The sequence below is a fragment of the Rhinatrema bivittatum genome, chromosome 9, assembly GCF_901001135.1.
Source record: "Rhinatrema bivittatum chromosome 9, aRhiBiv1.1, whole genome shotgun sequence".
NCBI lineage: Eukaryota > Metazoa > Chordata > Amphibia > Gymnophiona > Rhinatrematidae > Rhinatrema > Rhinatrema bivittatum.
In genome coordinates, this window is record NC_042623.1 from 39,841,026 (window position 1) to 39,855,222 (window position 14,197).

At 44.9% G+C, this 14,197-nt stretch overlaps 1 protein-coding gene across 2 annotated transcripts in view; it reads right to left on the minus strand.

The window, feature by feature from the left end:
• PHTF2 (putative homeodomain transcription factor 2) overlaps nt 1-14,197 on the minus strand; it is a 393,241-nt gene that overhangs the window by 61,307 nt on the left and 317,737 nt on the right. For both annotated transcript variants that reach the window (XM_029615118.1, XM_029615117.1), the window contains one exon: nt 4,835-4,993. In XM_029615118.1, the coding sequence (XP_029470978.1) occupies nt 4,835-4,993 (159 nt within the window). The remainder of the gene's footprint in view (nt 1-4,834; nt 4,994-14,197) is intronic.

Below are 14,197 nucleotides of genomic sequence, written 5' to 3' on the forward strand. Positions count from 1 at the left end.
GGGACTGGAAAGTGTGGCGACACACTGATTTAGATTTGTCTGCGAGCCAGATGCAGCCATCAAGAGAGCCATATCTGGCTCGCGAGCCATGGGTTCCCGACCCCTGCTCTAGCCTCTCTGCGAACCGCAGCCACGCCAACCGAACCACTCGAGCCTCCAGTCTGTTGATGTTCCACTCTTGCTCAGCTGCATTACAGAACCCTTACACCACCAACTGACAGTAAGCCCCCCAGCCCTGGAGGTTCGCATCTCTTGTACCAACCAATCCGGCTTAGTCAGGGAAATTCCCTTCCTGAAATGATCCATGTGTAGCCATCAGGCCAACTGGGATCTCTCCTCTAACGGAAGAAGCAGCCTCATCGCATAGTTCTGCGACTGCGGACTCCATTGGGAGAGCAACGCGCTGAAGAGGGCACATGTGTGCCCTCACCCAAGGAAGCACTTCCAATGCGGCAGTCATCAACTCCAGGACCTATAGATAAGACCACATGGTAGGACGAACAGAGTTACGCAGGGATCAAACTCGCAGCATCAATGTGTGGATCTGAGACTCCAGCAGAAACACTCTGCTCTGTTTTGTATTGAATTGAACCAAACCCCGAGATACTCCACAATCTGAGATGGACAAAAATTGATCTTGGCCAGATTCACCACTTCCTGTAGCAAAGAAACCACCATGCAGGAAGCATAAAGACTGTCTTCCAATGTCTTGGTTCAAATCAACCAGTCATCCAAATAGGGGTGATCTGGAATGCTCTCCTTGTGAAGGGCTGCCCCTACCACCACCATGACCTTGGAAAAGGTCCTGGGCACCGTGGCTAGTCTGAAGGGCAAGGCCTGAAACTGGTAATGATGATCCAGGATAGCAAATTGGAGGAACCACTGATGTTCCTGCCAGATGGAAATATGCAGATACCCCTCTGTCAGATCCAGCGACGTGAGGTACTGCATTGCTTGAACAGCCATTCTTTCCATCCTGAAATGCATGACTTGTAGATTTCAGTTGATGCCCTTGAGATCCAGCATGGGCCGAAATGACCTTTTACTTCTTGGGCATGACAAAATAAATGGAATAATGGCTGGTATTTTGCTGTGATTCGGGAACAGGAATCACCACTTTCAGATGTAACAGCCGCTGCAATGTCGCTTCCAAGTCTACCCTCTTCTGAGAGGAGCTGCAATGAGAGTCCATGAAGGCATCTGGAGGAATGCAAAAAATTCTAGTGCATACCCATTCTAAATTACTTCAAGAACCCATTGATCAAAGTAATATGGACCCACCTGTGATAAAAACGGGATAGGCAACCACTTATCACCTGTACCAACAGGTGAGCCCACAAACCTTTATTCGGAAGATGAAGGAGTTCCACCTCTGGAGCCTGCATCCTCTCGAGGTCTTCGTGGGCAAAAGGACTGAGACCTGCAGAAGGGATGGTACACCTCTGGGAAGAACCTCCCCTAAAGGCCGAAAATGCCAGCAGTCTCGAGAGCAGCCAGTCACCCAAAAAGACTGGGCAATGGGTTTCTTGTTCTCTGGCAATCAAGGGACCTGGATATCTCCCCATTTACTTGTCATTTTTTCCAATTCACTGCCCAAGAAAAGCAAGCCTTTGAAGGGCAGTTTGGTAAGATTGGACTTTAAAATTTATTTATTTATTTATTTATTTCAGATTTTTATATACCGGCATTCGAGACAGCAGTCACATCATGCTGGTTCACATAAAACAGGGGTGCATAGTAAACATAAACTATAACAATGGTGCGGAAAAGGCAGTTACATATAACAGGGTGATAAGAACTTGGCGGAGAAGGAAGAGAAAGGACAGGTTATTAATTCACACAAGTAAACGATAGAAGATATGGTAGAAGTAAACGATAGAAATATTATCTGCGGACCAGTTGTGCAGACTTAGCTACTGTTGCTTGGCCACAATAACTGAAGTGGCACCTCTGGCGGCTGTGCGTATCAAATCACAGCCCACATCCACTAAGGCGGCGGCCCCTGGTTCTACCACAGGTCCAAGATGGGACCCAGTACCACCAGATTCTTGACAAAGATGCAAGGTAGCCCAAGCTACCAAGGCACAACAAGAAACAATTTGTAAGTTCATTGTCACTGCCTCAAAGGCTTGCTTTAGGATAGCCTTAATCCTCCTAACCTGAGCATCCTTCAGTGCCGCATCTCCCTCTACCGGGATGGTTGTACATTTCGTGACAGAACACACCAAGGCATCCAACTGCTCTCTGGCCTGCAGATATAAGGGGTATAAACCTGCCAAGACATGTTCCCCTTTAAAAGACACCTTTGGCACACTCCTTTCCAGATCAATCAACTCCTAGATTGCATCCAGGAGGGGAAAGAAACAAGAAGCCTTGCATAGGGTGACTAAAATAGGATCCTTCTTCTGTGTCCCCAAGGAGTCAGGCCCAGCCATTCTGAGGGTCTTCAAGGTCTGAGAGATCAAACCCGGTAACTCATCTCTCTGAAAGAAACAGAGAAGAGTTCTATATGGCTCCAGATCTGGGGGAATGTCCCCTTCCTCACCAGGAGAGCCATTCTCCATCATCATTGGTATTATCATGATTCACCTACATTCAAGCTCTGTCAGATCACACTGCGCCATGGAGACAGACTGAGGAGCACTCGGAGTGCATGGAACTACCTTAGTAGTACTGCTGCTTCAGAAGACCGGTCCTGTAGTAATGTCTGTAATCCCTGGAAGAATTCTATCTAGGAAAAAAAGGATGGGTCCATTTCAGGCCTGAACCTGATGTCCTGAGAGCTAATGTCCCCTGAGGACTCAACCCGTGGATCAATCAAGGGAGGGAACACCATATCTCCCTTGGGTCCACTCCCCTCAGACCGAGGAGATGGACCATTGCCGGCAAAATCAGAAGGAGGTAAATCTCCCCGAGCTTACAGGTAGCGCAGACACAAGCTTAAAGAAAGTTTTGTCTGAATGGCCCTGATGTGGCATGAGCACAAACACATAGGTGCTTAGGTTTCTTCACAGCGGGTGAGATGGCTATAAGCGTGCAGACCGATAAAGGCTTGTGCCTAGATTACCTGCGCATATAAGCTGCATCCAAGCACATATGCCTAGGCTGCTCGCCAACTGGATGCCCAAACTGGACACCCATTACTAACGCCTAAGCTGAATGCACAAGATGTGTGCCCAGAAGGAAGAATGCCCAAATTGGACAAAAGACTAGAATGGATGGACACGCCTTGAAGTCTATGAAAGGGCAGAATATCAAATTTAAAGAAATAAAAAATAAACATTGTAAACATGTTTTTACTCTACTTTTCAGGTGGGTGTAAGGAATATTTGAGATATGGGATGAAATGTGTTCTACTGCACACCCAGTTGTGACTTATTGTTTACATGATCTGGCACAGTCTGGGTCTCAAATGCACTTCGGGAAACTGTTAATCTTATTTCTTCACTTTGATTCTGATAAAAGAGGCTCAAATAAAATGAAAAACAGATTGATGGGAGAACTTGGTACTGTATAACTGATTTCTCCAGATAACTGGCTATGCATAATCAACTTAATTATGCAAAATTGAAAATTAAGTTAAAAGCATAGATATATTAAACTGGTCTATCTACATCACTTTTGTTTACTAAACTTTCTGCTGATATTCCATACCAATAAATATTTTATTTATTTATTTAAAAAATTTTCTATACCGTCGTTAAGTTAAAGACCATCACAACGGTTTACAGAAGGGCACGATAAAGAGAAATATTGGTGGTATAGATTACAAATTACTCGTGTGCCATCATAGAACGGTAACAATGTAAAATAATAAACTAGGTGTGTAAATTAAACCTGATTGTTAAAATCAAATCTGCCTAATTTGTTCCTAACATTAATATGCTTATGTAGGTTACTAAAAACTTCTAGCTTGGTGCATCCTTATCGCTCAACTATTTTTCTCCTTTTCTTTATCTTTATAAAATGCTTGTTTAAAAAGCCAGGTTTTCAGATTGGTTTTGAATAATTTCAGATTTGTCTGTAGTCTTATTTCGAGTGGCATGGTATTCCAGAGTACAGGACCAGCCAGTGACAGTGCTCTTTCCCTTACTTGCGTGAGATGTGCTGATTTGACAGAGGGGACAGTTAGTAGAGCTTTATTTGCAGCTCTCAGGTTTCTTTGTGGTACATGCACGCGCAGTGCCGTGTTAAGCCAGTCGGCTTTATCATCGTGGATTCGTTTATGGATTATACAAAGTGCTTTATATTGTATTCTTTGTTCAATTGGAAGCCAGTGGAGTTCAGCAAGTGTTCCTGTAATATGGTCACTTTCTTTTGCCTGTCAAAACTCTGGCAGCGGCATTTTGTAATATTTGCAGAGGCCGAATTGTAGACTGAGGTAGTCCTAACAGCAGGGAGTTACAATAATCTGTGCTAGCGAATATCATTGCTTGTAGAACTGTGCGAAAATTGTTAATCGTTAATAGAGGTTTTAGTCTTCTTAAGATCATTAGTTTTGCATAACCTTCTTTTATTTTCTGTGAGATGTGTTGTTTCATGTTTAGCTCAGGGTCAATTATGATAGATTTTAATAGTGTCACCTTTTATAAAGAAAATATATTCTGAATATCTTTGCTTGCTAAGCCTATGCAATGATTAGCATGGTTATATGTCACTTCCTCCTCTCCCTCAATCCAATTCAGAAGCATAAAAGGAAGGCTGGTCCATCCTTCTGACTGCATTATAAATATTTACAGAAGCATCTGCTATTTTCATGTCTTAAAACATAGCAAAGGTGCTTGAACAAACATGCAGAAGAGCACAATAGGGAATATTAACAAACAAAGACCACCTCTGTGGAATAGTGCTTCTTGTAGTGGTGAGCTTTTCTGTTTCGAAGTATGCTGTCACTAGAGGCACGATCCACATTGCGACGTAGTATGTACCCAGCTTCAGGGTCCTCTTCACTCGAGACTTCATCTGAGATATTGGTAACCATCCGCTGTACATCCTAAAGCAACATATATGGTGGTAAATGTCAAGAACATAGTACTGCTATCCTAAAATTACTATGGTTTGTATTAAGATCAGTCAGTGGAAAAACACAAAGTCAAAGGGATTTAAAACCCACAATCTTATTAAAATATTTTTTAATCCTTCATGATTATATCAGAAGTTGCATTATACGTTGTGTTATACAGTAAAGCTAGATATGGAAAAGGACTGTAAAACTTCAATGCACTAGTGGCAAAAATATAAGACATATATGGACAGCGAAAGCAAGTTTGCTTACCTGTAAAAGATGGTCTCCATAAACAGCAGGATGAAGTAGCTATTACACATGGGTGACGTCATCTGATGGCACTGACATAGACCTAGTTCTGACAGCTCAGTAAAGACTTTACTGAGCATGCTCAGGAGTTCCCGCACATACATGCTGCATCACAAGCCCCCCCAGTTTCTTTCACAGCTTAAGCTTTAGCAAGGTAGTCAACTTTTCAGGGAGGAGGCTAGGCAATAAGCATGGCTAATTAATCCTGCTGCCTATGGAGAACTCTGTTTACAGGTAAGCAAACTTGCTTTTTCCATTGATAAGGAGGCATGAATTAGCCATTATGTGTGGGGAGTCCCAAGCTGTGAGTTGCACTGAGCAGGCAGTTATTTTTTTATTTTTATAATTATCAATTATACATTCATAATCAAATGCATATACAGAAAAGGAGGATTTTATCAATAACCAATATAAGAAAATATTTCTTCCTTAAATATTTAAGTCTAAATCTACTCCTTCCAAGTCCACATTATAACAGGGGGAGGTATTCTCAACCTCATTACAATTTCCAATATCAAAAGAAAAAAAAGACTAACTTAACTGTTATACAGAGAGGTCTCTTAATTTACATATATTACAACAAGCGTTCTTACGGTGTTCTCTCAAATATGCAGAGTTTACAATTTCAGGTGTTCTATTTGCCAAGAAATTCAATACTTGTTCTGGAGTAAAAAATACATAAGTGTTCCCTTGATACTTCAGAATACACTTACAAGGAAATTTTATTAAGTAAAAAGCGCCTAATTCTAGCACTCTACTTTTAAGATTCAGAAATTCTTTTCTCTTCATCTGTGTTGCTCTTGACACATCTGGAAATATGTTTATTTTAAAGCCCATAAACAATTCTTGTCGGTGGCGAAAATATAATCTCATAATCCATTCTTTGTCTGATTCTATGAGGAAAGTGACAACCATTGTAGATGACACTAATAATTCCTCATTTGTTGACTCTAATATTCCAGATATAATCATTGGTGGGGAGGCTGGTGTAAGCACTTGAAGGCCCTCTAGGTTTAAGGGGCCTTTTTTAAATGGTGGTATAAAATATGCCTTAGATATTATTGAAAAGGCCTGTTCTGAAATTTTAAGGGTTTGAAGCATGTATTTTTTCATAGCATCCTTAGCTGATATCAATGGTTCTTTGGGAAAATTTAATATCCGCAAATGTTTCCCCCCTTATTCAATTTTCCAGCTTTTCCACTTTATTCGTTAGGTCTCTATTTTCTTTAACCAAGTTTATCTGAAGATTATTTTTTTCCTGGATTTCTTTCTTTAGGGTCACTATGTTTTCAATTTTTTCAACCATACTCTTTTCTAATTTATCCACATGCTGTTCCAAAACCTTTTGGGCTTCTTTCACAGGATTTATTTTCATCTGTAAGTTTTTATTCAAATTCTGAATCGCTTGCCATATTTCTTCCAAGGTGATTCGCTTGGGACTTACCATAACCAATGGCTCATCGCTACTTGGGTGACCTTCTCCATCACTTGTTTCCTCTCCAGGCAGGGCTGGTAGTACAGACGGAATCTCATCTCCTCCAGGTAAGGGCTTCGGCATAACTGCCTCCAAATCAGCAGTCTCGCTTCCTTCCCCTCGCTCTTCCTCCCGGAGTTGCTCTACCAGCCTCGCTTCTGCTGGATTCTCCGGAGCCAGATGCATAATCGGGGACAACGATGTTTGCAGTTCATGCAAGACCCCGGTTTCCTCTTCTTCCTGGGGGCCACTGTGAACCTCCTCCACCCGATTCCAATCCTCTCCGGGTCAGGTGGGTGTCCATCGGCCCAATAACTGAAATGGCTTGGGGCACTGTAGATATTTCGCGCTCCCTGAGAAACAGCTCTCACCAGCAAACAGTCCAGTCGGCCATCTTAGCTCCTCCAGCAGGTAGTTATTTAAAGATAACTTGGCCCCATCAGGTGGAGAATGGACTACTGGGTGAGTAGGCTGCTCAGAACTGCCTGCTCAAAGTAACTATCTCCTCGGGACATGCTATCAGACAATAGTGGGATGTGAAAGTATGCACAGATAACCATGAAGCAGCTTTGCATTTGTCTTCTATAGAAGTGGCCCCAAGATGACTACAGAAGTCACCATAGCAGTCACTTAATGAACCATGATAGTCTGTAATCTTTAAGTTAGCTAGCACTTAACAGTGCATGATACAGTTCACTAGGCAACTGGAAAGAGTATGTTTGGCAAATGACCTTCCCAACTATTGGGATCAAAAGACATGAACAGTTGAGAAGCTTGACACTGAGCTTGAGTCCTTTTTAGGTAATACACCAGGACTCTCTTACAATTCAAGAAGTTAAGAAGCCTGTTCTCCTTTGTGCACATGAAATTTTTAAAACAATGTAGGAAATACAATAGTTTGCTTAATATGGAACACATACCAATTTTGGAAGAAACTTGGCATGGGTCCGTAAAGCCACCCTATTGTGAAAAAATTGTAGGTATGGTGAATATGAACCCAGAGTTTGTGGTTCATTTACTCTTCATGTCAAAGAGATGGCACAAGAACCACCACTTTACAGATGAGAAATTTCAAGTCCCACAAACTCTAGAGGTTCAAAAAGAGTTTCACGAATTGAGCTAGGAATATACTGAGCTCCCAAGGCCCTGTAAGGTCATTAGCATATAAATTATAAACTACACTTAATTTGAGTTTATTTTATATAATGTGTTTTATTTTGGGGAGTGTTAGATTATCACAAGAGGGACAGCACACAACTTACTGATGGTCAAGAAAGCAAATGTTGCTTACCTGATGTAACAGGTGTTCTCACAGGACAGCAGGATGTTAGTCCTCACAAATGGGTGACATCGAGGATGGAGCCCTGTACGGAAAACTTTTCTGTCAAAGTTTCAACAAGCTTTGACTGACACTGGCACACTGGGTGCACTGAGCATGCCCAGCCTGCAATTATCCCTGTGAGCCACAGGTGTCTCCCTCAGTCTCGTCTTATAGCTAAAAAGCGCAAGCGAAACTAAAATAAAAGTATACAGACCCAACTCCGCGGGGTGGCGGGCGGGTTTCGTGAGGACTAACATCCTGCTGTCCTGTGAGAACACCTGTTACATCAGGTAAGCAACATTTGCTTTCTCACAGGACAAGCAGGATGGTAGTCCTCACAAATGGGTGAGTACCGAGCTGAGGATGCCCGGGAATGCACCAGATAAACCGCAGATGCGCAAAGGCGTAACGACTGAGGTGGAAATGGGAACGGAGGGCATCCGCAACACCATAATGGGTTCGTGGAAGGATGTTGGGTAGTGAATTGAAAAAAGTAAGAGTAGGCGGACTGGCCAAACATGGAGCATGCCGGCTAGTCAAATGTAAGCAATAATAGGCTGCGAAGGTATGGAGAGGACTCCAGGCTGCAACCTGATAAAAAAGTACAAGCAGCAGTAACCAAAGGGAAGCTGTTAAGGCTAAGACGGACACAACAGTATGTGGATACCCACAGTGTTGTAGTGAAATGTCTGCTTGTTGGTAGGAAAGGAAATATAGACCACTTAATCAGAAGGATTAGGTCTGTGTGGCCACTGGAAGTAGCAGCTTGACCCTTGCATAAAGGAAAGAGTCAAGTGGAATTCACATGGAATGCAGTGCAATGTAGATAGAATGTAAGCGCAGCATTACTGTCCAGGAATGTGGAAAACCCAGTCTCTCCCTAGGGCGAGAGAGAGAGGTTAGGAAAAATTAATAGAGTATTTCCTGAGGAAAGGAGATACAACATCTACCTGAAAAGGATAGAAAGTTGAATGCGTAGAACTACTCAGTGGCAGAGGAACGGAGTCAGGTGAGTATGGAAAGAGTGCATAACTCACGGACCCTGCTGGCAGGAATGACATTAAGAGGGAAAGAAGTTCCCTTGCCAAACTGTGGAAGAGAGGAATGGAAAGGCTCAAACGTAGAATGTATGAGACTTATAAGGAGAATATATATGTTCATTCCGTGATTAGAGAAATAGAGGCGGCTTGATCAGTGGATAATCCATGGTAAGCCGACTCAGAGAGGATTACCGAAAACGGGAACCCAACTCCCAAAACGATACACCTCCTAAGAGAAAGGTGTATCTATGTGGAGGACGTCTGGAGAACAGAATCCGAGGGAGTAAGAAAAAATGGTGGAAAAGTAAAAGGGGTAATACCTCTTTTTTTTTTTTTTAGCGTCAGGAGGTAAAGCCTGCCATATTAAACGGCAAGATTTATGTTTAGAAGGTTTTGTGACGCTACCAGAACCTAAGAACATCAGTAAGTCTATGATTTGGGACTGACTGGTGAGGGAATAAAAGGTTACTGATATGAAGGATTGAGAAGTATGGGAAGCATACTGATCTCAGTCAGGGAGTGGGGAAAAGAATACTGAACCCCATCCCAGTTCAACATTAGAAGAATGCTGGCTCCGAGAGGCAGCAGAAGAGATATATTGAAGAGGCCTTTGATGGAAGAAAAGGCATCTAAGGGAACGCATAGGAAACATGTGTAGGGAGCAGAACCTGTGCATCGTATGGAATGATGCAGACGCAGAGGAAAGTTTAGTTAAACTCAGCGTTAAAAGATTTGCCCTGTACACATGTAATTGAGACCATTCGAGAGGATAGAACCTACGTGGAGAAGGTCAGATAGAGCGTTCATTAAATCTCTTAGATATGTGGCCCAAGGACGCATGAAGTGAACAAGGGCCAAGGGTAGAGCTGCGCAGCTGTCTAGCAGAGCAGCTAAGAGGTTGTGCGTGCTTATGAGTTGGAAAGCACATTGTCCCTATGCTGTCTGTCTGTATGCACAAAGAATTGTTGCAAAAGCAGTATTGGAAGGCATAAGGGCATAACTCATGGGTGCAACGTCCAGGACGTTTATGAGAAACTATGCTGGAGTGCAATAGATGCATAATGGGTTGACAGCTTTCAGGAGAAACTTTATAACCCTAAGGAATTGCGAGCATGAGTCGAAGGAGACTAGGTCCTAGTTCGAACTGGGATAAGAATCAGGGACGAAAGCAATGAAACCACTTAGGTCCATTGAGTATAGAATGTCACTGAATATAACCCATAGCAGTTTTGAATTATGAGAAAAATGCATAGTGGGAAGAACCCCATAGCCCAACCATGAAAAGTTGAAAGGCTGAGGTTATGGAAAATATGCGCAGGGACATATAACAATGTATCAGAATGTCTGTGCGCATGCTGGACAAGAGGGTCTTAAGACTGTGGTGTCCAGAAGTGTTACAGAAGGGATTTATGGCAGTGACAGTAATCCCAGTTAGTAAATGTATAGTGAGTCCTGAAAAAAGTGAGAGCTCCTTGCATGTACTGAAAGTGGTTAGCAGTAGTCTATGCAAGGAAAGTGAATGATGTTACACTCCGCAGAGAAAACAGCATTCACCAACAGTGATGCAAGAGACAGTTCACTTACCGAAGCTGGTGCCGGCGGCAGAGCTTGGGGTTGTAATGTTGACTCACCATAAAGCACATAGAAACATTAAAATAATGTACTTACTGCAGTATGGAGTGATGGTAACCAAAGATACCATTGTACCTGTGACGTCTAAAGAAAGTTGGATTTTCTTAGGTCCAGGATGTGCGGAGAGTAACTATTTTCTGTTAAAAGAAAGAATAGTGCAATTAAAACTCCCCAACCCCCTCCTCTCCCCTCCTTCTCCCCTCTGCACTTCGTAGCGCCTGGGGGAGTGTACCGGGACTTTGGTACAAGGTGGGGTGGCCGCTCTGATATCTGACCAGATGGGAGACCAGGAGGTGTCCCAATGGAGGATATCATGTAGGCTCCTGCAGGTGTGTGAGCGGTAAGTGGTACCCGCATTTCTGTATGCTGTACAAGGAGACACTGAGACCTGTGGCCAGGCCTCAAGGTGGACTTGTACATGGGGCAATGGTTGCTGAATCTCATGTTTAGCAGATCAGCCAATGCAGCTGGACCTTGGTTGGGAGGGAACCAAGAGTCAGAGCATTGGTCGGCACAGGGACTTGTTACTGACAAGAGAAGAAGCCCTGCTGCAATCCCAAGAAGATAGAGGGGTTCTCCTGATATTGTGGCTAACATAGCTAACATAGTGATATGTGTACACTAATACAGTTCTAAAAGGCACATGACCCAGAACTTTTCGAACCACGGTCCGAATGGGAGAACACAACTCTATGGGAATGCCGCCGAAGCGGGTACTTACCATCCGACGTGGATCGCCGCAAGACGAGCCGGTGAAGATTGTTGACCCCGACGGTCTCCGGAGTCCTCGAGGGTAAGGCCGGGGACGTAAACGTCCATCTCGCTCTGAAACCCGGTATGGTGGCACAGGTACAGAGGAGACAGGCCAGGCGTGAGTGGCGTTTAGACTGCTAAGTGTAACAGATGGCCATAGTCCCACACCACTTGACGGTGGGGCACACCAGGAACAGAGGAGCCCTAACGGAACTCATGTTCCCTTCCCTCGTCACAGCGGCTCGATGTGTCGTGACGCCAATGCAGAAGCTGTCGGACCTGGATCCGGAAGTTCTGGATCACCAAGGACTGCCAAAACTGTAGGAACAGTGCTGATGGCAGTGGTGATGTCGCTCTGCCCGAGCGTTGTCCAGCCTGGAGAAGGATGGCACCGATGTGCTGGATGGCGTCAGCGGCGGACGATCACGATGTCGGCGATGATGGGTGCCACGGTGCTCGGCCCGGTCTTTCCCCAGCGCCGAGATGGAAGCCCTCGTCGTCCTGGAAGGCGATCGATGACGAACTGTCAGCACGCCTGCTCTGCTCCTGACACAATGGAGTGTCTTAAGCTAATACGGGGCTTAAAAAAGAACCCAAAGTGTGGAGCAATGTGAGGAGGCGAGGGTATTATGTGGCGGTGCTATGTCGGTATTGACGATATTGAAGGCAACCTAAGGGGCTTCGAGGATATCATCAAAATGGGTATGAAAAATCGTCGATGACTGGCCAGGAGAATGATGACAGTGACGGGCACTGACAGCAGTGGCATAGGTATCTTTGAAACGATGTGGAATCGAATAATCGAAAAACATTGCCGTTATTGAAAAAGATACCGGCATCGACTGAGTCGAAGTCGAATCAATAGGGCGTCAAGGACACCGAAGGAAAACGGAGGTGTCGAGGGCATCGATGCATGGAGGCGGGCATTTATGCCGTTTGTGGCATGGCCACGGGCATCAACTATAGGGCCACAGACGTTGACGGTATCGATTTGGACAGACTCAGATTTCCAAGTGTACATGGCATCGGTGCCCCAGACACGTGTGTCGGTGGCATCGATATGGACACGTATGGAATCGATGGCATGGATCTCCCAGTCGATGAATTCCATCCCGGCATCAACGCCAGTCCTGGAATCGGCATGGGCATCGATGCCAGCCATAAGGCTGGCATTGGCATCAACGCCCATCCACGGAATCGAGCCGGCATGGATACCCACCGATGGGACCCACCTGGGCATCGAATTTCACCGATGGGAGCAGCCTGGCATCGACTGCCCTCGATGGATGCATTCTAACATAGATGCCCATGGATGAAACACCTGGGCATCGGTGTCCATCGATGCAAAAGGACCCGGCACCGATGCCATCGACGGACGGCCATCCGGCACCAATGCCATCGACGGACAAGCCATCCGGCACCGATGTCCATCGATGGGGACCATCCGGCACCGATGTCCACCGATGGGGACCATCCGGCATCGATGCCCACCGACGAATCGATGTGGCACCGATGCCCACCGATGGAAAAGGGCTGGACATCGGTGGGGAGGATGGGGCATCGATGGCATCCCCAAAAGGGGGGGGTGGCATCGATGAAGTGACCCTGGGATCGTTAAAAAGTGTCTCGGGCAGCGGTGGCGGCGACCCGAGTATGCATGGCAGTGACTAACAGCGTGTGCGTCAATGGCATGCATCCGGGTAGGGACGGCACCGAGGAAGCCCAAGGAAAAAAACAGTGCGTAGGAGGAAAAAGCCTGGTAGCACTGAAAAGCAAAAAACATGGATAAAGGCATCAGGGCACCGTGGGGGGAGGGGCGCTGATGACATATAAAAGCCCAGGGCGGTTTAGGAGGGTCCCGGTGTAGTGATAGGGTATCGACTGCGTGAGGGTACAGGGAACGAAGGACTTGAAGCTACAGAGGTCCTAAAGTTAAGGAAAAAATCCCTACCCCACTAGCATAAGCAAGCAGAGTGTCACAGAGATACTCGCAAGCTGTTTAAAGCTAACTGAAAAATGGGGGAAGGGAAGGCTTCAGTCAGTTAACAGCCTTAAGATAGTGACAGGAACCGACCGAAAAATAAGAATTAGTACTCACCGAGCGTCGTAAAAACGTACGCGGAGGGAGACCTGTGCAGGGAAAAGTGTTTTTTGAAGTGAAAAGTTAAGTGTTTCCATGAGGTAATTAGTTAAAAAATCCTCACAGAGCTCCAACCGCTATGCTGACTGCAGAGCGGAAAAAAGAAGACTGAGGGAGACACCTGTGGCTCACAGGGATAATTGCAGGCTGGGCATGCTCAGTGCACCCAGTGTGCCAGTGTCAGTCAAAGCTTGTTGAAACTTTGACAGAAAAGTTTTACGTACAGGGCTCCATCCTCGATGTCACCCATTTGTGAGGACTACCATCCTGCTTGTCCTGTGAGAAAGAATTATATACCAGCAAAACTTTTAGAATAGGAAAATAATTCTGTTCTTTGTAAATTCTACAACAGTCATAAAATCAGCAAGGCACTAGCATCAAGTTAACTTTAACTTGCACTTTGGTAAGAGACGTGGTCTTATATGACTCCCACTAGTAAGAGCTTTAAAAGAAATGGACCAAAGTCTCACCAATGTAGTTTGTGCTGGGACTCTCGAGAAGAACGACTGACACAGGATCTGCT